Source organism: Schistocerca nitens, chromosome 5 (genome assembly GCF_023898315.1).
Source record: "Schistocerca nitens isolate TAMUIC-IGC-003100 chromosome 5, iqSchNite1.1, whole genome shotgun sequence".
Lineage (NCBI taxonomy): Eukaryota > Metazoa > Arthropoda > Insecta > Orthoptera > Acrididae > Schistocerca > Schistocerca nitens.
In genome coordinates this window covers 384,649,137-384,674,973 of record NC_064618.1, presented here as the reverse complement: position 1 = coordinate 384,674,973, position 25,837 = coordinate 384,649,137, and the positions used below count along the sequence as shown (strand labels likewise).

Below are 25,837 nucleotides of genomic sequence, written 5' to 3'. Positions count from 1 at the left end.
TATTGTAAAAGGAAAGCTAATTGGAGTGCAAATGAAAATAGTTAATAACATAAAGCATAAACAAAATATCAGAATGTTAAATATTTATTTGGTGAAAAAGTACAGTTCAAAAGTGTGCTATTTGTTGATTGGTTTGTCATGAAAAGCGCGGACTAACGCGGGAGGATGATGTTTTTCTATTGGCCTTAAAGAAAATTGACTAATCAGAATGTACTATTCTTCGCGCGTCTTTCTTCTTGAAGATATAGAATGCTTACAGGAGCCTAAGGGGAGTCGGAGCCCAGCCTTTCAATGGTATGGACATGTGTTGTATGAGGTCCACAGGAGGTTATAATTTGCCGGTTTTAGTTGTGCTACATGTTTCAAAAGTGTTTTAAAGTGAATGCATATTTATTCCGGTGTGTTTGTTAGAAAGTATGGATTTTTTAAGTAATTTTGTGTATGAGAAAAGACAGTAATTCCGCGTGGCATATTGATCAGATAGATGACTAAAAACTTGAGTGCATTAGACACCGATAAAGTTAATAGCATGGCGAGCATTTTCATTTAAGAACAATCCGTGCTTAGTAGCTGTTCAGTTTTCGGTAAATACGTCACCATAAACTTGCTAACGTGACTGAAAGGCTTTGTGCATGACTCTGTTAAGATTAGCACGGACTTGGCAGTGAACGTGTACATCTCAAGGTTTAGAATATACCGACGTTTTGCCAGTATTTCCACCTTTAATTCGAAATTAAGACCTTTTCCAGATTCTTAGAATAGTTACGTTGTATGCAGCCTGGTTCGAGCTGCAGTACGGTAGGTTCCTGCTTGGCTCTTCTACCGGCGAACTGCTGCAACGAGTTCACAGGTAGGTGTAGGTAATGGACGAACGAAACCACGGCGCCGCAACAGGCAGAGAAGCATATGTAAAGCGAAGTATGAAAATTCCAGTTAAATTGGTAGTGAGTGTTCAGGTGGCACATTACAGGTCATTCTCACAATCAGGACAAACAACAAATTCAGCATCTTCAGAACATAAACCTGTACATTGTTTACGAACCTATTCCTCACGCGTCATGCGTCCTGGAAATGGAAAAAAGAACACATTGACACCGGTGGGTCAGACCCACCATACTTGCTCCGGACACTGCCAGAGGGCTGTACAAGCAATGATCACACGCACGGCACAGCGGACACACCAGGAACCGCGGTGTTGGCCGTCGAATGGCGCTAGCTGCGCAGCATTTGTGCACCGCCGCCGTCAGTGTCAGCCAGTTTGCCGTGGCATACGGAGCTCCATCGCAGTCTTTAACACTGGTAGCATGCCGCGACAGCGTGGACGTGAACCGTATGTGCAGTTGACGGACTTTGAGCGAGGGCGTATAGTGGGCATGCGGGAGGCCGGGTGGACGTACCGCCGAATTGCTCAACACGTGGGGCGTGAGGTCTCCACAGTACATCGATGTTGTCGCCAGTGGTCGGCGGAAGGTGCACGTGCCCGTCGACCTGGAACCGGACCGCAGCGACGCACGGATGCACGCCAAGACCGTAGGATCCTACGCAGTGCCGTAGGGGACCGCACCGCCACTTCCCAGCAAATTAGGGACACTGTTGCTCCTGGGGTATCGGCGAGGACCATTCGCAACCGTCTCCATGAAGCTGGGCTACGGTCCCGCACACCGTTAGGCCGTCTTCCGCTCACACCCCAACATCGTGCAGCCCGCCTCCAGTGGTGTCGCGACAGGCGTGAATGGAGGGACGAATGGAGACGTGTCGTCTTCAGCGATGAGAGTCGCTTCTGCCTTGGTGCCAATGATGGTCGTATGCGTGTTTGGCGCCGTGCAGGTGAGCGCCACAATCAGGACTGCATACGACCGAGGCACACAGGGCCAACACCCGGCATCATGGTGTGGGGAGCGATCTCCTACACTGGCCGTACACCACTGGTGATCGTCGAGGGGACACTGAATAGTGCACGGTACATCCAAACCGTCATCGAACCCATCGTTCTACCATTCCTAGACCGGCAAGGGAACTTGCTGTTCCAACAGGACAATGCACGTCCGCATGTATCCCGTGCCACCCAACGTGCTCTAGAAGGTGTAAGTCAACTACCCTGGCCAGCAAGATCTCCGGATCTGTCCCCCATTGAGCATGTTTGGGACTGGATGAAGCGTCGTCTCACGCGGTCTGCACGTCCAGCACGAACGCTGGTCCAACTGAGGCGCCAGGTGGAAATGGCATGGCAAGCCGTTCCACAGGACTACATCCAGCATCTCTACGATCGTCTCCATGGGAGAATAGCAGCCTGCATTGCTGCGAAAGGTGGATATACACTGTACTAGTGCCGACATTGTGCATGCTCTGTTGCCTGTGTCTATGTGCCTGTGGTTCTGTCAGTGTGATCATGTGATGTATCTGACCCCAGGAATGTGTCAATAAAGTTTCCCCTTCCTGGGACAATGAATTCACGGTGTTCTTATTTCAATTTCCAGGAGTGTATAATCTGACTCCCTCCACAGACTTCTTCCACCATGATTCTTTTGTTTCTTTTCTCCTTTGGGCTCACAGGATCCTGATTGGTTTTCCAAGCATTTTACTCTTTTAAGTTGAGAAGCTTTATATTGATCTTTGAACCACTAATGTTTTCATGGGCCCTTTTTCTACAAACAGGGACGTTGAAATAGTTTTTCGTTTGGTATTTACAGCTTTAAGTTGTGATGCTACTTTTTCACTTTTCGAAAACATTTAATGGAAGCACTAGATACTGTGAGTGTTTCTCCGCCACCAGTTTTCGGCGGTGGTTTCTGAAAGTTACTGATCGAAGGATTTCTTGACTTCATGAAGACCATCTATTGCTGCGTCATCAGATGATAGGTCAGATACATCATGGCTGCAACAGGAAACTCCTCTAAAACTGAAGGTACAAATGCGGATTCGGGATTCACTTGAGGATTGAAAGGAAAAATTCCAGTTCCTTTGAAACCAGCAGTCAGCTTAACTGCTGCCACTGCTCTCAGACAAACACTTCAGAATATTTCGCCGAACTTCACACGTGTGGCAGGTCACACTCCTGTTGTTGTCCAGTAATTTAGCACAGCGTCGTCCGAGAGTTTGAAAACGCGCTTGTAGAACGATTTCAATTCATGCGTACTACACCTTTACAGGCAGAACAGGATTATGTTGTTTTCTTCAGCAGCATCAACAATATTAGCAGCCAGATGCGATTAATCTTCGTCAAAAATTAGGAGGGTTTTGTCAGGGCTCTTTTCCTTAAAAAAGTGGTCAACCTAATTTACAAACACATTTACTGTCGTCGACCCCTTTTCCGGCATCTCAAAATAAGCACCAGCAGATAAAATGTAATTCCATTCATCCTTACGCCTCTTTCCTTTGAACATAATTAGGGACACGGTAGTCCGCCCCTCGTGGTCTCGCGGTAGCGTTCGCGCTTCCCGAGCATGGGGTCCCGGGTTTTTCCTGCCTCGAGATGACTGGGTGTTGTTGTGTCGTCTTCATCATCTTCATTCATGCCCATTACGGTCGGAGGAAGGCAACGGCAAACCACCTCCATTAGGACCTTGCCTAGTACGGCGGTGCAGGTCTCCCGCATCGTTCCCCTACGCTCTGTAAAGAAGCATGGGACTTCATTTCCATTTTCATTCTGCCACACATTATTTTTGCTTAGTTATATTGTTACATTCTAAGTGTGTTCATGAGCAGTAATATGAAATCTTGCTCCCTTCTCGGCAAACACTCCATTTTGGTTGTGCAGAGCCAAGCGTCCATTTCCCTCATTCATATTGTATATACTTTGATGTTTTCCCATAAAATGTATTAAGCATAACGTTTCCAGTTTTTTTTTTTTCAAAATAATCTGAAACGATAATTTGTTTAATTTGGGGAAGATGTGTCTAAATTCATCATTTAAGCACTCATTTTTGCGACATCAGGCTGACGCTGAAGAAATAGTCTCAACCATTGTTCTGCTAGCTACGAGGGAAGCTGAAAAGTAACGCACAAATGCATTTGGAACACGATCAAAAGCAATTAGAAAGATCGGGAAAAAGTACATTAAAATCAGATCCTTAAGTTTAAAAATCATATATGTATTTTTTTCAACATAGTCACCGTTAAGACTATCACATTACTCCCAACGTGTAACGAGATTTTTTATTCCGTCACTTATAAAAATTCTTCGGACTTTTTTCGAATGCAGGAATTGTCAGCTGCCTTCCACCTCATCGGCCGAGATGTAACGATCAACTGTGTCTCTCTTGAGAAGAGGAAAGAAATAAAAACCACACGGTGCAAGATCTGGGCAGTTGACTTCAGGTTTCCTAGGTGTTCAGTAGCGAAGCCGACACATTCCTTGCATATTCTAATACGGTTTGCGAAACGCCAGTCACTTTGAATCATATCGTCGACGAGTTTGCATTGTTTATCGTCCGAGACAGTGATCGGATATCCGCTGCATGTTTCAACAACAACTATGAATTTACGAGGCTTGCAGTCACGAAATTTTATTATCCATAGATTTACAGTAGACCTAGCAACAGCACCGTCACCACAAACAGTATTTAAACGGCGATGAATCTCACTAGGATCACTTTTTCAGCAGTTAAAAATTAAATAAATGCACGCTATTTAACTCACGTTGACATAACACAGGAACACGTCCCCATACTCCCGTTACTCAAAATACGCTGACAAATACAACGTATTCAAACTGGGCATACGTTATAGGGGGACGTTACCTTCCGCATGCCATATAGTGCGTTTCTGGAGTTCATTTATGTCGTGTTCTACAAGAATGTGCGCATTACTATTCAGTCTGATCACGTAGCTTATTTGTCTTATTCAAGATTGTTTTAATATTATTCATTAAAATGCTGATCTTTTTACAAGTTTCTTCAGTTTTAATCTACAGTTCATAACCAAAAGATTGTGGTCAGAGTCCACACCTGCCCCTGGAAAAGTCTTACAGTTTAAAACCTGGTTCCTAAATCATTGTCTAACCAGTATATAATGTATCTGAAACCTTCCAGTGTCTCCAGGCCTTTCCAAGTATACAAACTTTTTTCTTGATTCTAAAACCAAGTGTTAGCTATGATTAACTTATTCTCTGTGCAAAATTCTACTGGGCAGCTTCCTCTTTCATTCCGTACTCCCAATCCAATATTCATCTACTAGTTTTCCTTCTCTTCCTTTTCCTACTACCGAATTACAGTCCCCCATGACTATTAAATTTTCGTCTCTCTTAACTATCTGAATAATTTCTTTTATCTCATCATACATTTCTTCAATTTCTTCGTCATCTGCGGAGCTAGTTGGCATATAAACCTGTTCTGCTGTGGTAGCCCTGGGCTTCATTTCTATCTTGGCTACAGTAATGCATTCACTATGCTGTTCGTATTATCTTACCCACGCTGCTACTTTTTTATTCATTATTTGATCTTGTGCAGCTTGTGGGCTTGCGGTAGCATTCTTGCTTCCCACACACGGGGTCCCGGGTTCGATTCCCGGCGGAGTCAGGAAGTTCTCCTGCCTCAAGAACAGTAGGTGGTGTTGTGTCGTCTTCATCATCATCATCTTTACGGTCGGAGGAAGGCAATGGCAAACCACCTCCACTAGGGCCTTGCCTAGTAAGGCGGTGCAGGTCTCACGCAGTGCCCATATGCTCCTCGGAGTACGGGACATCATCATTCACCCGACCACAAGCATTGTTCCTCCTGCCACCGAACTTCACTAATTCCCACTGTATCTCTCTTTAACCTATCCATTTCCCTTTTTCCATTTTCTAACCTACCTGCACTTTTAAGGGATCTGACATTCCACACTCCAATCCATGGAATACCAGTTTTCTTTGTCCTGATAACGACATCCTCCTGAGTAGTCCCCGCCGCGCGGAGTGGCCGTACGGTTTGCGGCTCCATGTCACGGATTGCACGGCCCCTCCAGCCGGAGGTTCGAGCCCTCCCTCAGACATGGGTGTGTCTGTTTTCTTAGTACAAGTTAGTTTAAGTTAATTTAAGTAATATGTAAGTCTAGGGACCGATGACTTCAGCAATTACGTCCCCTAGGAATTCACAAACATTTGAACATTTTTTGAGTAGTCCCCGCCCAGAGATCCGAATGGGGGACTATTTTACCTCCAGAATATTTTACCCAAGAGGACGTCATCATCATTTGACCATACAGTAGATCTGCATGCCCTTGGGAAAAATTACGGCTGTAGTTGTCCCTTGCTTTCAGTCGTTCGCAGTACCAGCACAGCAAGGCCGTTTTGTTTAATATTACAAGGCCAGGTCAGTCAATCATCCAGACTCTTGCCCCTGCAACTACTGAAAAGGATGCTGCCCCACTTCAGGAACCACACGTTTGTCTGGCCTCTCAACGGATACCCCTCCATTGCGGTTGGACCAATGGTACTGCTATCTGTATCACTGAGGAACGGGAGCCTCCCCACCAACGGGAAGGTCCAAGGTTCATGAGAGGAGGATGTTAGATATATATATAGTCGATTACACACAAATTATGCTAAATATCTGAAAAAGTCAAGAATATCACTTAAAAGCAACAACACAAAATGGAAGGACGTGAATCACAGCTGAAGTGGTATACTAGCGCCGTCGAGTGCTTCTGCTGCCACTTTCCAAGTCTCCCTCATACTATCAGAATTACTAGGGGTGAGCATTATTTAAAATCAGGTCTTATTTGATACACCTACCCTATTAGTACTACTATGGATTTCAGTGAAATGTAGATAGATATCCTAGCAGCCACCGTTGAAAAGAAAGTTTCACAATGAATATGTTTTCATTCTTTGGAACTCATTACATGAGCTGCCACCTATAGTTACTCACCGTGCCTTTAGTGCGCAATCTAATTGTTCCCAGAGAGACACTATATGTCATTTCTTACGTGAACGGTGCATATAACATCATCCGACTGCAGTAACGCCGTACTTTTACATCCATTTGCGTATTTGATCAAAATTTATTACACTAGCTAAGGACCCCCCGTTTCGCTCGGGTATACTGTATCGTCCACACCTACTTTTTTCCTTCTTTAATCGAACTTTTTATTTTATTCACATATTGCTACACCTTCTAAATTTTCCACGTAGGTTAAGCTATAGAAGTATGGTCTTTTCTGAATGTACTTCTCCCTAAAAGCGGTTCTGTTAGCTGGAATCCAAGGGTTTTGTTAATCATGCCTTTTGCATTCTTGTGGTGATATTTCCATAGAAACTTCATTCCCAAACACGCATTTTTTTATATCTAACGGAGAAGTGAAATGCCAGTTTTCATCTATTTAGTCTTAAAAATTTTTATGTAATGAAACATTACTAAAAAATTTTCGTCCTCAATTTCATCCCCTTAGGGACTGCATTTTCAAAAACAGTGATATGTGTATTTTCTTAATTCTAACAGAGAAGCCAAGTACAAATTTTTTATAGATTTAGCTTTGAAAATGCTTTCATGATGCAAAAATTTCATTAAACGTTTCATCCCCTATTTCACTCCCTTAGAGGGCTGACTTGCCAAAAACAATGCAAGAAGGTTTTTTTTTATTTGTAAGCGAGAAGTCAAATACCATTTTTCACAGATGTACCTTTAAAATGCGTTAGTAATTCTTTAATAAAAATTTATTTTAAATAAAAACATGCACCGACTGTTTTACCTCCATGGGGGTTAAATTTCCAAAACGGCGAAACGTATTTTTTTTATATCTGACTAAAAAACCAAATACCAATTTTCATAATTTTAGCTTCAAAATTGCCTTAATAACGAAATATTTTCAAGAAGCCTTTATCACCTATTTCACCCCGTTTGGGGTTGAATTTCGTAAAATCCCTTGTTAAACGACGCAGACAGTGGAAGATCAACACCTTCTGCAAATTTCAAGTTTTTGTCGTTAGTGGTTGTGGCTGAGCGATGATGAGTCACAGAGTCAGTCGGTACATTTTCTTTTATTTACAGAGAGTAATATTTTAGATTAAGTTACATAAACATATTCACCTGTTGTGCCACATTTTTATAGCGTTGCACCACACTGGGACAGTTCTGATTCAAGTCACTGTAGAGGGAAGAAGTAGATAACAAACAAGAAACTCTGAAAATTTTGTACATGATGTTTCCTCAGTTCTGCATTCCATTTACCGAATCACTACAGTATTTTTGGCGTAACAGTTTACGCAGCTGAAAATTTAGTCTGTCGGGTCTCTAAGGACGAAAGAACAGAAAGTAGTGTATATTCACTGCAGACGAGCCAGAATTGGCAGACTTCAATTTAGCCTGCAGTTTATTTTACTTAAAGTTACGTCTTGCACGACAGATTTCTGAAGGTATACGGGGAACAATTAAGAATATTTACCTGTTCTGCAAGTACTGTATTAGTTTATTGCGCCACAGTACTGCCAGCAGAACCTTAAGTTTGCATCTGAACTACAATCCCAGGGACAGAAGAAGCATAGAACTTACTGGACGCCTGGGCCAGACCGTCGCGGCTGTTGGTGCCTATGATCCAGGAGCGTTGCTCTTTTATGACCACCGAGAACTCGATCATCTTCTCCGTCGTGTTGAAGCGCAGCGTGCGGTTACGTGGCATGAAAGGCTCCAGTGTAGGCGCGAACGGCGTCCCTCTGTCCTGCACAAATACCACATGTACCCAATATAATGAGTGTTCGCCGGCCCATTTGTTTCGTAGAAGCAAATTCCGGTGTGTGTGTGTGTGTGTGTGTGTGTGTGTGTGTGTGTGTGCGTGCGGGCGTGTGTGTGACAGAGAAGGCGGACAGCGACGGAGATTAATCAAACTATGGATAGTACGGGAATAGGGAGAAAGAGAGGTAATAGAAATAGAGATTAGACAGGCAGAGAGGTAAAGACAGAAAATACACAGACAGAGAGAAGAAGAGTTTCGTAAAATACCGAAATTATGCTGAGTTATTTCCAGCTAATCCCCAGCTCACCTCGTGATGGCTGGGTGTTGTGTGCTGTCCTTAGGTTAGTTAGCTTTAAGTAGTTCTAAGTTCTAGGGGACTGATGACCATAGATGTTAAGTCCCATAGTGCTCAGAACCATCCCCCCAGCTCACCTTGCAACGATGCACAATGACTTGTTGGTTTCATACTTTAAATAAAACTACATAATTTTCTTCTTGTACGTATCATTTCGTAATTAATTCTGTTAGTTGGAAGAAAAATTTCCTTCATTGTAAGATAATGTAACATACAAACCACAAAATAAAAATCATTTTTCTTTTCCTCTTACGATGTCATTCGGATGGATGTTCTAACAATAGTCAAGATGGATTAAGAGGGGACAAATTCTCGAAACTTCGTAGTAATCCAAGTCTTCCAGTCTGGAACTGTGTCAGTACATGACACACGTGTAACTTCCCAATAGATACATCTGTTGTACTAAATAATAATTCTTGCTGCAAGACAATGTCGGAAATAAAAACTTAAGTCTTACTGTCCAGTACGGTAAAAGGTGTTTGCTCACATGCTAATGAATCGTATCGACTTGACATTATTGAAAGTGTAAGCAGGAATAGAATAATTCGTAAAATAACCTTTTTCCCGTCAGGTTATCAACATCCCATTACTAGATTTACAGATTAGCCCGAATTAGTAAGTTAGTTAGTTACATGTTCCATGGATCATTTTGAACGATAGATCGTAATGGTATGGAACGAGTCATTTTACATCTTATAATTATATGTTTCCCTGAGACACTTAAGTATCTTCTTTATCTACGATAATGATCGGAGCAGAAGAAATGAATTAAGATTTGTGCCAGGACCGGGATTCGAACACGGGTTTTCTTGCTTCTTAGGCAGAAATGCCAACCATTACACCACCGCAGCACTATGGTCAAGATTTCTGCCCTCCCCATACAACTCATACCTACAGCTTATTTTTCCCTTACATCGTCACTATTGCCAGGGCTCTCAGTCACTGGAATATCACCCCAGCTTTTGACATAATGGGCAAGTCCTGTACCATAGGTGATCTTGTAGATCTTACAATTATGTCCAACGCTGGGGTGCTATTCCAATAACCGGCCGAAGTGGCCGTGCGGTTAAAGGCGCTGCAGTCTGGAACCGCAAGACCGCTACGGTTGCAGGTTCGAATCCTGCCTCGGGCATGGATGTTTGTGATGTCCTTAGGTTAGTTAGGTTTAACTAGTTCTAAGTTCTAGGGGACTAATGACCTCAGCAGTTGAGTCCCATAGTGCTCAGAGCCATTTGAACCATTTTTTTTTGCTATTCCAATGACGGAGAGCCCTGGCAGCAGTGACGATGTAAAGCAAAAATAAGCTGAAGATATTAATTGAATTTGTGTTGGGCAGGGCACTCATCTTGGGTAGTTCGTGCAGTACTGTTCCCCATAGTGCTGTGGCGGTGTAATGGTTAGCATTTCTGTCTAGCAAACAAGAAGACCCAGCTCCGAGTCACGGCCCTGGCACAAATTCGAATTTATTTCTTCTGCTTCGATCATTATCGTAGAGTCATTTTACATTCATATCGCAAATTAATTTTTACATACGGTTACATTCTGAATATTTCTGAGTAATTTTTTATTTTTTTTATATATTATTAGAAAAAGAAAAATAGGATATACCAATGCGAGTTAGTAATTTCTACCCACCACCTTTTACACATTGCAGTAATAGAAATTTTTCTACGGAACAGAAGGAGTTGACAAGGAAAAACTTTCTCAGTTTGTTTTCACATTTTACTTTGCTGTCTGTCAGACATTTTATGCCAGTGAGTAAGTGATCAAAAATTTTTGTTTCAGCATTGTGGAGCTCTTTTTGTGGTATAGACAACCTTAATGTGGTGCAATTAATGTCATTTTTCATTATGGTATAGTAATTACGTAGATCAGTGTTCCTTTTGAACTATAGTGGATTATTTACTACGAACTTCATGAGGGAATAAATATACTATGAAGTAGTAATCAGAATCCTCAATTCCTTAAACAGATGTCTACAATGTAATCGTGTATGTGCACCGCATATTATACGAGGGTTGGAACTTTAATAGTGACAACTATTTATTTACAGCTCGTACGAAATAGATACGTGTTTCAAAGTTTTAATGACCTTCAAAGTAGTCACCAGCACTGTATATAACCCGTTGCCAGTGATGTGGAAGTCGTAGGATATTCTTAGCAGTGCCAGTTGTGTTGACAGTTCGAGCGGCACGGTCTATTGCCCGACGAATTTGTAGCAGTTCTGAAGTGAATGCCGTAAAGTGTTTCCTTCAGTTTAGAAATCAAGTTGAACTCACGAGGGCTTAAGTCAGGGGAGTGCAGTAGATAGTATAGCACTTAGCAGCACCATCAGTCAAACAAATCAGTAACAGCTTGTACTGTACGTGCTTGAGCATTGTCCTGCAGAATGATAGTAAGGTCCTGCAGAAAGTGTCACCACTTCTGTCACTAACCAGGTGGTAGGTTTGTTGCAAAAATGTGTTCCACTAGTACGTTTGATAACTATTGAATAATCGTTAGCGCATCTGTACATGGTGCAACACGTCTCCCCAATGCATCTCAGAGGTGCTCGACGGGGCTTTACAAAATATGAGGGTACATCCGACATCATCCAACATTATGGTTTTGATTATCCGGTTGTCGTGGCGTAGAGAGGCATAGTGTTGCATAGCTACACTAACATCCAAATCTTTCAACATGGTAAACTCACTAATACTACGTTATTGTGACAGTATACTGCTTCATCATGTACATCTACTCCGGGGTGCATTCGGCTCTGACTTCATTTTCTACATCTACATCCACACCGATAGTCTACAAATCACACTTAAGTGCCTGTCAGAGCGTTCATCAAGCCGCCTTCCAATGTGAGATTTTCACTCTGCAGCGGAGTGTGCGCTGATATGATACATCCTGGTAGATTAATACTGTGTGACGGACCCACACACGAACTCGGGACGTTTGCCTTTCTCGGGCAAGTGCTCTGCCGACTGAGCTTCCAAACATCACAGAAGCTCTTCTGCTTGGATAGCTCAGTCGGTAGAGCAGTTGCCCGAGAAAGGCAAGTCACTATGTAAATTAATGCAGATGAATAGGAAAAAGAATCCCGTAATGTTTGAATACTCCATTAGTAGTGTAGCGCTTGACACAGTCACGTCGATTAAATATTTGGGCGTAACATTGCAGAGCGATATGAAGTGGGACAAGCATGTAATGGTAGTTGTGGGAAGGCGGATAGTCGTCTTCGGTTCATTGGTAGAATTTTGGGAATATGTGGTTCATCTGTAAAGGAGACCGCTTATAAAACACTAATACGACCTATTCTTGAGTACTGCTCGAGCGTTTGGGATCCCTATCAGGTCGGATTGAGAGAGGACATAGAAGCAATTCAAAGGCGGGCTGCTAGATTTGTTACTGGTAGGTTTGATCATCACGCGAGTGTTACGGAAATGCTTCAGGAACTCGGGTAGGAGTCTCTAGAGGAAAGGAGGCGTTCTTTTCGTGAATCGATACTGAGGAAATTTAGAGAACCAGCATTTGAGGCTGACTGCAGTAAAATTTTACTGCCACCAATTTATATTTCGCGGAAAGACAACAAAGATAAGAGAGATTAGGGCTCGTACAGAGGCATATAGGCAGTCATTTTTCCCTCGTTCTGTTTGGGAGTGGAACAGGCAGAGAAGATGCTAGTTGTGGGTCGAGGTACCTTCCGCCACGCACTGTATGGTGGATTGCGGAGTATGTATGTAGATGTAGATGTAGATGATCTTTTCTCGCTATGTAGGTCGACGCAAACAAAATATTTTCGCATTCAGAGAAGAAGGTTGGTGATTGAAATTTCGACAGGAGATCCCGCCGCAACGAGAAACGCCTTTGTTTTAATGATGTCCACCCCAAATCCTTCATGTCCGTGGCACACTCTCCCACATTTCTCGATAATACAAAACGTGCTGTCCTTCTTTGAACTTTCTCGATGTACTCCATGAATGCTAACTGGTAAGTATCCCAAACTACTCAGCAATACTCCAAAACAAGACTGACGAGCGTAGTGTAGGCAGTGCCTTTAGTAGATCTGTCGCTTTTTTGGATTACAGTCGACCGCAGCTGCGCGGCGGAAGATATCCGGTGGATTCGCTTAGCATTTCCCCCGACTTATATCACATCGAGTACCTGTGGGATGTGTTCGGTAGACGTACTGCAGGACGTCCACATGCACCAACGACCATCTAGCAATTGTCAACAGCGTTGATGGAGGAGTGGAACGCAACACCACAAGAACTCCTTACCAATTTTGATGCCAGCACGAGGGCATCCATTGCCGACCGTGTGATCACACACTTTATTAACAACCACATCCCATTTTTTGTAATGTCCGAGGTACCAAAATAAGTCGCGATGACCAGTGCAACTCTCGCTGTAGAATTTAATTATCATTTACGTTCGTTACATTGCGCGTTTCTTACAGTTACCTTCTGTCCTATACTGTAGCAGTTGTTTCAATGTGTGGTCAAAGATTCATCGAGTTATGTCGCTTCACAGTGACGAATTCTGTGTAAGATGTAACCATCTTGACGTTGATGCTCTTTTGTCTGTGTTTGCTTTAACAATAACATATCTTTTTGAGTGGGTTCCGCTTTAGCAAAACACTTTTTTTTTTTTTTTGTCGCAGACATGTTTCACCGCAGCTGCAGCATCATCAGTGGATTTTCTTATTGTTATGGCTGTTAAACATAAGGAATGTTCTTTACTGTTTAAATACATACAGATGTTAGTTTCTAAATCGTAATTACAGGTTTTTGAGGAGCACATAAAATTGTGTATTCGTATCTTCTTATCACATGGCGTGGTTTTCCTGCTGTATTACGTTTCTATAGTGTCTGTATTCCTTTAAAGTTTGTCACCTGTAACTATATACAACTTAATGTAGGCAAAGCATTTACGCAACAATTACGGTGTCTAAACTGTTGTGGCTATTAACAATTTATGTGAAATTTTGTATATGTGTGTGTCTGTGTGTGTGTGTGTGTGTGTGTATGTGGCCCTCAAAGAATTGGCAGATAATGCCATCCTATAGAACTCACCACCCCCCCCCCCCCACCCAAACACACACACATGCACACACAGACATACATACACACATAAAACTAAACATAAATAAAAAAATATATACAATTTTAATAATAATGTTAAATCGCCAAACCTACTATCTCCCTTCCTCTCTCTCTCACTCTGTCTCTGTCTACCACTACCCGTTTCTTTACACACACACGCACACACACAAACAAACAAACAAACACTCTCTGAGAAATTCAAAGCATCCGCCAATGACATCTTCAACTGTTCCACTGTCTGTCATCTTGTTTTCACACCTTCTACTGTTCCACTATCCGCCATCTTGTTATCACAGCTGATAGACAGTGACAATGACAGTGAGAACTCAAAACACTGAACTTGACATTGAAGAAGAGGACGAAAAAAGAAACCGTAAGTGAAACATAATGTAAATAGATACACACACACACACAACCTTTCTCATAAATTATTAATCTCAGGAATAGCCACAACAGTTTAGAAATGGTAATTTTTGCGTAAATGTTTTGCCTACATAAAGTTCTATGTAGTTGCAGGTGGCATACTGTAAAGAAAAACAGACACTATAAAAACGTATACAATAGGAAAACCACACCATGTGGCCGGCCGCGTTGGCCGAGCGGTTCTAGGCGCTTCAGTCCGGAACAGCGCGACTACTATGGTCGCAGGTTCGAATCCTGCCTCGGGCATGGATGTGTGTGATGTCCTTAGGTTAGGTTTAAGTAGTTCTACATTCTAGGGGACTGATGACCTAAGATGGTAAGTCCCATAGTGCTCAGAGCCATTTGAACCACACCGTGTGATAAGAAGGTATCAATACACAATTTTATGTGCTCCTCAAAAACCTGTAATTACGATTAGAAACTACGAGTAATATTTGTATGCATTTAAACAGTAAAGAACATTCCTTATGTTTAACAGCCATAACAATAAAAAAGCGCTGATGATGCTGCAACTGCAGTGAAACATGTCTGGGACAGAAAATAAAATCGTGTTTTGCTAAAGGCGGACCCTACTCAAAAACCTGTGTAAGATACTTTCGTCCATAAGTTTTGCACAGCAGTGTAATATTCTTCGCAGTTGTTGCTTAATATGAAGGGGCGGTACTCACGGTGACGTTGGCGGCGTGCCGGACGAGCGCCTTGGCGGGCTTGGTGGAGAGGCAGGCGCGCAGGCCCGGCGCGTCCTGCAGCTGCTCCGGCGGGCAGCCCACCAGCTCGCCCAGGCGGAAGGCCCTCCTGCGCGCCTCGGCCGTCGACACGTGCGCCCAAGGGCTCAGCGCCGTGCCGGACAGCGACACCACCGCCGAGAACCGGTCTGCGGCACCACACGACACAACAGTGATCACTCCCGCACCAAATGTAGTCAAACATCTTTGCACCTACAAGAGGCTTGCTGCTAAACAGAAATGCGACTGCCACCTCGTTGTGGACGTACACGACTTAGTAGCAAGTACACTTTCTTCTTGCTCTTAGGGCACGAAAACCTAGAATCGTGCATTCGTTTTCTGCGTGTTCCAGTAATTCGGAAACACAACAAATGCTGTAAATTTTGCATTCTCAGCCCAAAGAAAGCAGGTGTTGACAGATGTGAAAATTACCAAACTATCAGTTTAATAAGTCACAGCTGCAAAATACTAACGCGAATTCTTTACAGACGAATGGGAAGACTGAAGACTGGTAGAAGCCGACCTCGGGGAGCATCAGTTTGGATTCCGTAGAAATGTTGGAACGGGTGAGGCAATATTGACCTTACGACTTATCTTGGAAGAAAGATTAAGAAAAGGCAAACCTACGTTTCTAGCATTTGTAGACTTAGAGAAAGCTTTTGACAATGTTGAAAGGAATACTGTTTTTCAAATTCTAAAGGTGGCAGGGGTAAAATACAGGGAGTGAAAGGCTATTTACAATTTGTACAGAAAGCAGATGGCAGTTATAAGAGTCGATGGGCACGAAAGGGAAGCAGTGGTTGGGAAGGGAGTGAGACAGGGTTGTAGCATCTCCCTGATGTTATTCAATCTGTATATTGAGCAAGCAGTAAGGGAAACAAAAGAAAAGTTCGGAGTAGGTATTAAAATCCATCAAGACGAAATAAAAACTTTGAGGTACGCCGATGACATTGTAATTCTGTCACAGACAGCAAAGGAATTGGAAGAGCAGTTGAACGGAATGGACAGTGTCTTGAAAGGAGGATATAAGATGAACACCAACAAAAGCAAAACGAGGATAATGGAATGTAGCCGAATTAAGTCGGGTGATGCTGAGGAAATTAGATTAGGAAATGAGACACTTAAAGTAGTAAAGGAGTTTTGCTATTTGGGGAGCAAAATAACTGATGATGGCCGAAGTAGAGAGGATATAAAATGTAGACTGGCAATGGCAAGGAAAACGTTTCTGAAGAAGAAGAATTTCTTAACATCGAGTAGAGATTTAAGTGTCAGGAAGTCGTTTCTGAAAGTATTTGTATCGAGTATAGCCATGTATAGAAGTGAAACATGGACGATAAATAGTTTGGACAAGAAGAGAATACAAGCTTTCGAAATGTGGTGCTACAGAAGAATGCTGAAGATTAGATCGGTAGATCACATAAATAATGAGGAGATATTGAATGGAAATGGGGAGAAGAGGAGTTTGTGCCACAACTTGACTAGAAGAAGGGACATGTTCTAAGGCATGAAGGGACCACAAATTTAGCATTGAAGGGCAGCGTGGAGGGTAATAGTCGTAGAGGGAGACCAAGAAATGAATACACTAAGCAGATTCAGAAGGATGTAGGTTGCAGTAAGTACTGGGAAATGAAGAAGCTTGCACAGGATAGAGTAGCATGGAGAGCTGCAACAAACTACTCTCAAGACTGAAGACCACAACAACAACAGCCATTCCAACCTTGTCCTTTCTCCGACGCGTGAATGATACATTCGAGATCTGGCAACATGGACGACAGCAACATCTGAAATCGCTGCTTCAGAACATCAAATTCATCTACATCTGCAAGACTCCTCTGTAACTCACACTTCAGTGCCTGGCAGAGGGTTCTTCGAACCATCTTCAGACAATTTCTCTACCTTTCCACTCTCTAACAGAGCGCGGAAGAAATGAACACTTAAACCAATCTATACGAGCTCTGATTTATTTTATTACGGGGATCATTTCTTCCTATGTAGGTTGGCAAAAATAAAACATTTTCATATTCAGAGGAGAAAGTTGGTGATTGAAATTTCGTGGAAAGATCTCGCCTCAAAGAAAAACGTCTTTTTTCAGTGATTGCCATCACGACTAGCTTATAATATCCGTGTCATTCTCCCTCTGTTTCGCAATGACACAAAACGTGCAACCCTTATTCGAACTTTTTGATGTCCTTCGATCCTCTGCAGTAAGGATCACTTTTTTTTTTTTTTTTGGTCATCAGTTTACTGACTGGTTTGATGCGGCCCGCCACGAATTCCTTTCCTGTGTCAATCTCTTCATCTCAGAGTAGCACTTGCAACCTACGTCCTCAATTATTTGCTTGACGTATTCCAATCTCTGTCTTCCTCTACAGTTTTTGCCCTCTACCGCTCCCTCTAGTACCATGGAAGTCATTCCCTCATGTCTTAGCAGATGTCCTATCATCCTGTCCCTTCTCCTTATCAGTGTTTTCCACATATTCCTTTCCTCTCTGATTCTGCGTAGAACCTCCTCATTCCTTACCTTATTAGTCCACCTAATTTTCAACATTCGTCTATAGCACCACATCTCAAATGCTTCGATTCTCTTCTCTTCCGTTTTTCCCACAGTCCATGTTTCACTACCATACAATGCTGTACTCCAGACGTACATCCTCAGAAATTTCTTCCTCAAATTAAGGCCGGTATTTGATATTAGTAGACTTCTCTTGGCCAGAAATGCCTTTTTTGCCATAGCGAGTCTGCTTTTGATGTCCTCCTTGCTCCGTCCATCATTGGTTATTTTACTGCCTAGGTAGCAGAATTCCTTAACTTCATTGACTTCGTGACCATCAATCCTGATGTTCAGTTTCTCGCTGTTCTCATTTCTACTACTTCTCATTACCTTCGTCTTTCTCCGATTTACTCTCAAACCATACTGTGTACTCATTAGACTGTTCATTCCGTTCAGAAGATCATTTAATTCTTCTTCACTTTCACTCAGGATAGCAATGTCATCAGCGAATCGTATCATTGATATCCTTTCACCTTGTATTTTAATTCCACTCCTGAACCTTTCTTTTATTTCCATCATTGCATCCTCGATGTACAGATTGAAGAGTAGGGGCGAAAGGCTACAGCCTTGTCTTACACCCTTCTTAATACGAGCACTTCGTTCTTTATCGTCCACTCTTATTATTCCCTCTTGGTTGTTGTACATATTGTATATGACCCGTCTCTCCCTATAGCTTACCCCAACTTTTTTCAGAATCTCGAACAGCTTGCACCATTTTATATTGTCGAACGCTTTTTCCAAGTCGACAAATCCTATGAAAGTGTCTTGATTTTTCTTTAGCCTTGCCTCCATTATTAGCCGTAACGTCAGAATTGCCTCTCTCGTCCCTTTACTTTTCCTAAAGCCAATCTGATCGTCACTTAGCGCATTCTCAATTTTCTTTTCCATTCTTCTGTATATTATTCTTGTAAGCAGCTTCGATGCATGAGCTGTTAAGTTGATTGTGCGATAATTCTTGCACTTGTCAGCTCTTGCCGTCTTCGGAATTGTGTGGATGATACTTTTCCGAAAGTCAGATGGTACGTCGCCAGACTCATATATTCTACACACCAACGTGAATAGTCGTTTTGTTGCCACTTCCCCCAATGATTTTAGAAATTCTTATGGAATGTTATCTATCCCTTCTGCCTTATTTGACCGTAAGTCCTCCAAAGCTCTTTTAAATTCCGCTTCTAATACTGCATCCCCTATCTCTTCTAAATCGACTCCTGTTTCTTCTTCTATCACATCAGACAAATCTTCACCCTCATAGAGGCTTTCAATGTATTCTTTCCACCTATCTGCTTTCTCCTCTGCATTTAACAGTGGAATTCCCGTTGCACTCTTAATGTTACCACCGTTGCTTTTAATGTCACCAAAGATTGTTTTGACTTTCCTGTATGCTAAGTCTGTCCTTCCGACAATCATATCTTTTTCGATGTCTTCACATTTTTCCTGCAGCCATTTCGTCTTAGCTTCCCTGCACTTCCTATTTATTTCATTCCTCAGCGACTTGTATTTCTGTATTCCTGATTTTCCCGGAACATGTTTGTACTTCCTCCTTTCATCAATCAACTGAAGTATTTCTTCTGTTACCCATGGTTTCTTCGCAGCTACCTTCTTTGTACCTATGTTTTCCTTCCCAACTTCTGTGATGGCCCTTTTTAGAGATGCCCATTCCTCTTCAACTGTACTGCCTACTGCGCTATTCCTTATTGCTGTATCAATAGAGTTAGAGAACGTATCTCGTCATTCCTTAGTACTTCCGTATCCCACTTCTTTGCGTATTGATTCTTCCTGACTAATGTCTTGAACTTCAGCCTACTCTTCATCACTACTATATTGTGATCTGAGTCTATATCTGCTCCTGGGTACGCCTTACAATCCAATATCTGATTTCGGAATCTCTGTCTGACCATGATGTAATCTAACCGAAATCTTCCCGTATCTCCCGGCCTTTTCCAAGTATACCTCCTCCTCTTGTGAATCTTGAACAGGGTATTCGCTATTACTAGCTGAAACTTGTTAGAGAACTCAATTAGTCTTTCTCCTCTTTCATTCCTCGTCCCAAGCCCATATTCTCCTGTAACCTTTTCTTCTACTCCTTCCCCTACAACTGCATTCCAGACGCCCATGACTATTAGGATCCCATGTAGCACAAAAATACTGTAACAGAAAACGAACAGTCATTGTGTAGGCAGTCTCTATAGTAGACCTGTTGCATTTGTTAACTGTTCTGCTGATAAAACGTAGTCTTTGGCTTTCCTTCCCCACAGCATTATCAATGTGATAGTTGCAACTTAAATTGTTCGTAATATTAATACTTAGTTATTTAGTCGAGCAGACAGCCTTTCAATTTGTGTGATTTATCGTATAATCGAAATTTAATTGACTTGTTTTTTTATTTATGCGTATGACCTCACACATTTCGTTATAGCCGGCCGGTGTGGCCGTGCGGTTGTAAGCGCTTCAGTTTGGAACCGCGTGACCGCTACGGTCGCAGGTTCGAATCCTGCCTCGGGCATGGACTTGTGTGATGTCCTTAGGTTAGTTAGGTTTAAGTAGTTCTGAGTTATAGGGGACTGATGACCTCAGATGTTAAGTCCCATAGTGCTCAGAGCCATTTGAACCATTTCGTTATAGAGAGACAATTGCCACTTTTCGCAGCATTCAGATATCGTGCCTAAGTCATTTCGCAATTTGGTTTTGATCCTCCTAAGATGACAGCATCATCTACAAATAATCTAAGAAGTCTGCTTAGGTTATCTCCTAAATCGCTTATGCAGATTAGGAACAACAGAGGGACAATAGCAGTTCCTTGGGGAACGCCAGATATCATTTCTTATTTTCCGTCGATTACTACGTGCTGTGATCTTTCTAAGAGGAAATCACGGATCCAGTCGCATAACTGAAGCGATACTCCGTAGGCACGCAATTTGAAGTCTTTATTCAGGGACCATATTTTCTGAAATCCCTACAGAAAATAGATGTCAGTGACATGAGTCTGTAATTTAGCGGATTACTCCTATTTCCTTTCTTGGGTATTCGTGTGACGTGTGCAACGCTCCAATCTTTTGGTATGGATCTTCCGTCGAGCGAAAGGTTGTATATGTTTGCTAAGTATGGTGCTAATGTATCAGCATACTATAAAGCAACCTTATTGGTATGCTGTCGGAACCAGAAGACTTGTCTTTATGAAGTGTTTTATAAGCTACCTAACTACAGAGAGGATATTTACCTCTAAGTTACTCATATTATCAGTTGTTCTCGACACGACTCACTGAGACACAGGATTTGCCGTAAACTCACCTTCACTACGAGAAGGCGTCCTCAGCTCACTAGTCCATAGCTATGGTGAAGTGTCTGTCGAAGAGAGCTTAAAAGACAGCAGACAGTTTTCCTGAACAACAGTTAGAATCACTGTCAGGTCAAGCGCGCCATAAAACGGAAAGGGCTTTCAGAGGAACGAGAGAAACCTGTTGTGACGGCGTTTATCCTTGACGTCGGTAACACATATGCAAAAATCGGCGGAATACTCAGGAATGCCGCAAAATACGATATCACCAGATATCAAACGTAGAAATTGAATTATCTGGAATTAATTGGAATTATTACAATTATTATAATATAATATAATAATATATTGTAATATAGTATATTAATATAATAATTATTTGGAACAAATTGTATCGAAAAGCTGTCGTCAGAAAGCAGCGGAAGCTCTGCATATTCGTGTATTCAGTTAGCGTCAGCCTGGCGCCGCACAAACGGGCTACACATACAAGATAGGGGCAGTGTTAACGGAGGGCGTGACCACTACCCCGACACGCTCGGCACGGTGACGGAGGCAGCCCCTCGGAATATGCCCAAAGATGGTAATGTTCAAGCAACTTATCCATACGCACATTAGACGGAATTTTCTAGGGGGTCCCTGATAGGGGATAATACAGGCCAGACGGCTATGAAAGGCAAGACCTGCCACCAAGCTGAAGGACGGTACAGTAGGCGTCTGCGAAGCCACCCCTGTTTCGCTCGTTGCCAGGCTGCGGGCAGTTAGAGATATCAGCAAATGCTACCACGAGGACGCGGGTTTGCAGGCAGTTGACTTCAAGTGCTGCGAAGTGAGAGTTCTTTAGGAATCACTGAAAAAGAGGCCATCAGGAATAGACTTCCACAGTTATAAAATCGTTATGAGGGACTGATGACCTTAGCAGTTAAGTTGGCTGGCTCTGAGCACTATGGGACTCAACTGCTGAGGTCATTAGTCCCCTAGAACTTAGAACTAGTTAAACCTAACTAACCTAAGGACATTACAAACATCCATGCCCGAGGCAGGATTCGAACCTGCGACCGTAGCGGTCTTGCGGTTCCAGACTGCAGTGCCTTTAACCGCACGGCCACTTCGGCCGGCAGCAGTTAAGTCCCATAAGATTAAAAAATATTATGACTTTCATTTACCCTTGGTTTTCTTGAAAATTACACCGAGTTCCGTACTACTGACAACACATTTCAGCTTATAGGCGAGTCACAGTTGGTCTGCAGGCTGCCCACGCTATCGTCCCTCGTAAATAGCGTCGACTGAGGTAAGACAACAATCATCCCTCTCCGGACACGGCAGCAAACATAACGTCAAGTGTGTGTTTCGCCGCCGTTTAAACTCAAAGACTTGTTGGAGCCGGCAACGGACGGCCTTGGGCTGTGAAATGTGTGAAATCTTATGGGACTTACCTGCTAAGGTCATCAGTCCCTAAGCTTACACACTACTTAACCTAAAGTATCCTAAGGACAAACACACACACCCATGCCCGAGGGAGGACTCGAACCTCCGCTGGGACCAGCCGTACAGTCCATGACTGCAGCGCCCCAGACCGCTCGGCTGATCCCGCGCGGCTTGGGCTGTGAAAGTCAGTGAGGGTAAAAACGGACGACAGAGGAAATACGGGTGGAACAGAAGCTCAGGCAGATAATTAACAACTAAACTACCTGTGGTGGAGCACGGCCTCTCCAATAGTCGCAGCATTAATTGTGGCGACACCAAATTGTTGAAACAGATCAACACGATGTTGGATTGTGTTTTGAAGGAATCTTTAGGAACCCGGCTATACGGTGAGCTGATAAATACATCGGTTTCCAACGAACTGAGGCTTGAGCGTGTCCAAAGCAAAGTAACAGTCTGTGGGACAATCCATTCACGCCACGCCAACTGAAGAGCACACCATGTAGACCTGCCTACTCAGCATCAGAGTCGTCCGGACCTCCGGACAGATTAAAGCAGTTCATAGGAAAAGTGACAAGACAGACTTAAGCAACTATCGTCCAGTTTCCTTACTGATGGCTTTTTCCAAAATATTTGAAAAAGTAATATACTCAAGAGTAGCCGCACACTTAAGTAGGAACAGTTTACTTAGCAAGCAACAGTCTGGATTCCAGAAGGGAAGCCGGCCGGTGTGGCCGTGCGGTTCTAGGTATATTTTGTGATCTTTCCAAAGTCTGTGTAGGTCAAGCTATTCTCCTAGAGAAACTCAAGTTTTATGGAACTCCTGACTTTACGCACAAGTGGTTTGAAACCTATTTGGCAAACAGAATGAAAAAGGTTTTGCTGAATAATTCAGTGTCGTAAATGTAGAACATTATAGTGACTGGGGTAAAAATCGCAAAGGAAGTCCCACAGGATTCAGTTTTGGGTTCACTCCTGTTATATATACACTCCTGGAAATTGAAATAAGAACACCGTGAATTCATTGTCCCAGGAAGGGGAAACTTTATTGACACATTCCTGGGGTCAGACACATCACATGATCACACTGACAGAACCACAGGCACATAGACACAGGCAACAGAGCATGCACAATGTCGGCACTAGTACAGTGTATATCCACCTTTTGCAGCAATGCAGGCTGCTATTCTCCCATGGAGACGATCGTAGAGATGCTGGATGTAGTCCTGTGGAACGGCTTGCCATGCCATTTCCACCTGGCGCCTCAGTTGGACCAGCGTTCGTGCTGGACGTGCAGACCGCGTGAGGCGACGCTTCATCCAGTCCCAAACATGCTCAATGGGGGACAGATCCGGAGATCTTGCTGGCCAGGGTAGTTGACTTACACCTTCTAGAGCACGTTGGGTGGCACGGGATACATGCGGACGTGCATTGTCCTGTTGAAACAGCAAGTTCCCTTGCCGGTCTAGGAATGGTAGAACGATGGGTTCGATGACGGTTTGGATGTACCGTGCACTATTCAGTGTCCCCTCGACGATCACCAGTGGTGTACGGCCAGTGTAGGAGATCGCTCCCCACACCATGATGCCGGGTGTTGGCCCTGTGTGCCTCGGCCGTATGCAGTCCTGATTGTGGCGCTCACCTGCACGGCGCCAAACACGCATACGACCATCATTGGCACCAAGGCAGAAGCGACTCTCATCGCTGAAGACGACACGTCTCCATTCGTCCCTCCATTCACGCCTGTCGCGACACCACTGGAGGCGGGCTGCACGATGTTGGGGCGTGAGCGGAAGACGGCCTAACGGTGTGCGGGACCGTAGCCCAGCTTCATGGAGACGGTTGCGAATGGTCCTCGCCGATACCCCAGGAGCAACAGTGTCCCTAATTTGCTGGGAAGTGGCGGTGCGGTCCCCTACGGCACTGCGTAGGATCCTACGGTCTTGGCGTGCATCCGTGCGTCGCTGCGGTCCGGTTCCAGGTCGACGGGCACGTGCACCTTCCGCCGACCACTGGCGACAACATCGATGTACTGTGGAGACCTCACGCCCCACGTGTTGAGCAATTAGGCGGTACGTCCACCCGGCCTCCCGCATGCCCACTATACGCCCTCGCTCAAAGTCCGTCAACTGCACATACGGTTCACGTCCACGCTGTCGCGGCATGCTACCAGTGTTAAAGACTGCGATGGAGCTCCGTATGCCACGGCAAACTGGCTGACACTGACGGCGGCGGTGCACAAATGCTGCGCAGCTAGCGCCATTCGACGGCCAACACCGCGGTTCCTGGTGTGTCCGCTGTGCCGTGCGTGTGATCATTGCTTGTACAGCCCTCTCGCAGTGTCCGGAGCAAGTATGGTGGGTCTGACACACCGGTGTCAATGTGTTCTTTTTTCCATTTCCAGGAGTATATATATATATATATATATATATATATATATATATATATATACACTCCTGGAAATGGAAAAAAGAACACATTGACACGGGTGTGTCAGACCCAACATACTTGCTCCGGACACTGCGAGAGGGCTGTAGAAGCAATGATCACACGCACGGCACAGCGGACACACCGGGAACCGCGGTGTTGGCCGTTGAATGGCGCTAGCTGCGCAGCATTTGTGCACCGCCGCCGTCAGTGTCAGCCAGTTTGCCGTGGCATACGGAGCTCCATCGCAGTCTTTAACACTGGTAGCATGCCGCGACAGCGTAGACGTGAACCGTATGTGCAGTTGACGGACTTTGAGCGAGGGCGTATGGTGGGCATGCGGGAGGCCGGGTGGACGTACCGCCGAATTGCTCAACACATGGGACGTGAGGTCTCCACAGTACATCGATGTTGTCGCCAGTGGTCGGCGGAAGGTGCACGTGCCCGTCGACCTGGGACCGGACCGCAGCGACGCACGGATGCACGCCAAGACCGTAGGATCCTACGCAGTGCCGTAGGGGACCGCACCGCCACTTCCCAGCAAATTAGGGACACTGTTGCTCCTGGGGTATCGGCGAGGACCATTCGCAACCGTCTCCATGAAGCTGGGCTACGGTCCCGCACACCGTTAGGCCGTCTTCCGCTCACGCCCCAACATCGTGCAGCCCGCCTCCAGTGGTGTCGCGACAGGCGTGAATGGAGGGACGAATGGAGACGTGTCGTCTTCAGCGATGAGAGTCGCTTCTGCCTTGGTGCCAATGATGGTCGTATGCGTGTTTGGCGCCGTGCAGGTGAGCGCCACAATCAGGACTGCATACGACCGAGGCACACAGGGCCAACACCCGGCATCATGGTGTGGGGAGCGATCTCCTACACTGGCTGTACACCACTGGTGATCGTCGAGGGGACACTGAATAG

At 44.1% G+C, this 25,837-nt stretch overlaps 1 protein-coding gene across 1 annotated transcript in view; it reads right to left on the bottom strand.

Moving 5' to 3' along the window:
* Positions 1–25,837, bottom strand: part of LOC126260486 (venom carboxylesterase-6-like) — a 123,744-nt gene that overhangs the window by 32,236 nt on the left and 65,671 nt on the right. Inside the window, exons 5-6 of the mRNA XM_049957813.1 lie at positions 15,189–15,394; positions 8,469–8,634 (exon numbers count right to left, since the gene is read on the bottom strand). Coding sequence (XP_049813770.1) covers positions 8,469–8,634; positions 15,189–15,394 — 372 coding nt within the window. The remainder of the gene's footprint in view (positions 1–8,468; positions 8,635–15,188; positions 15,395–25,837) is intronic.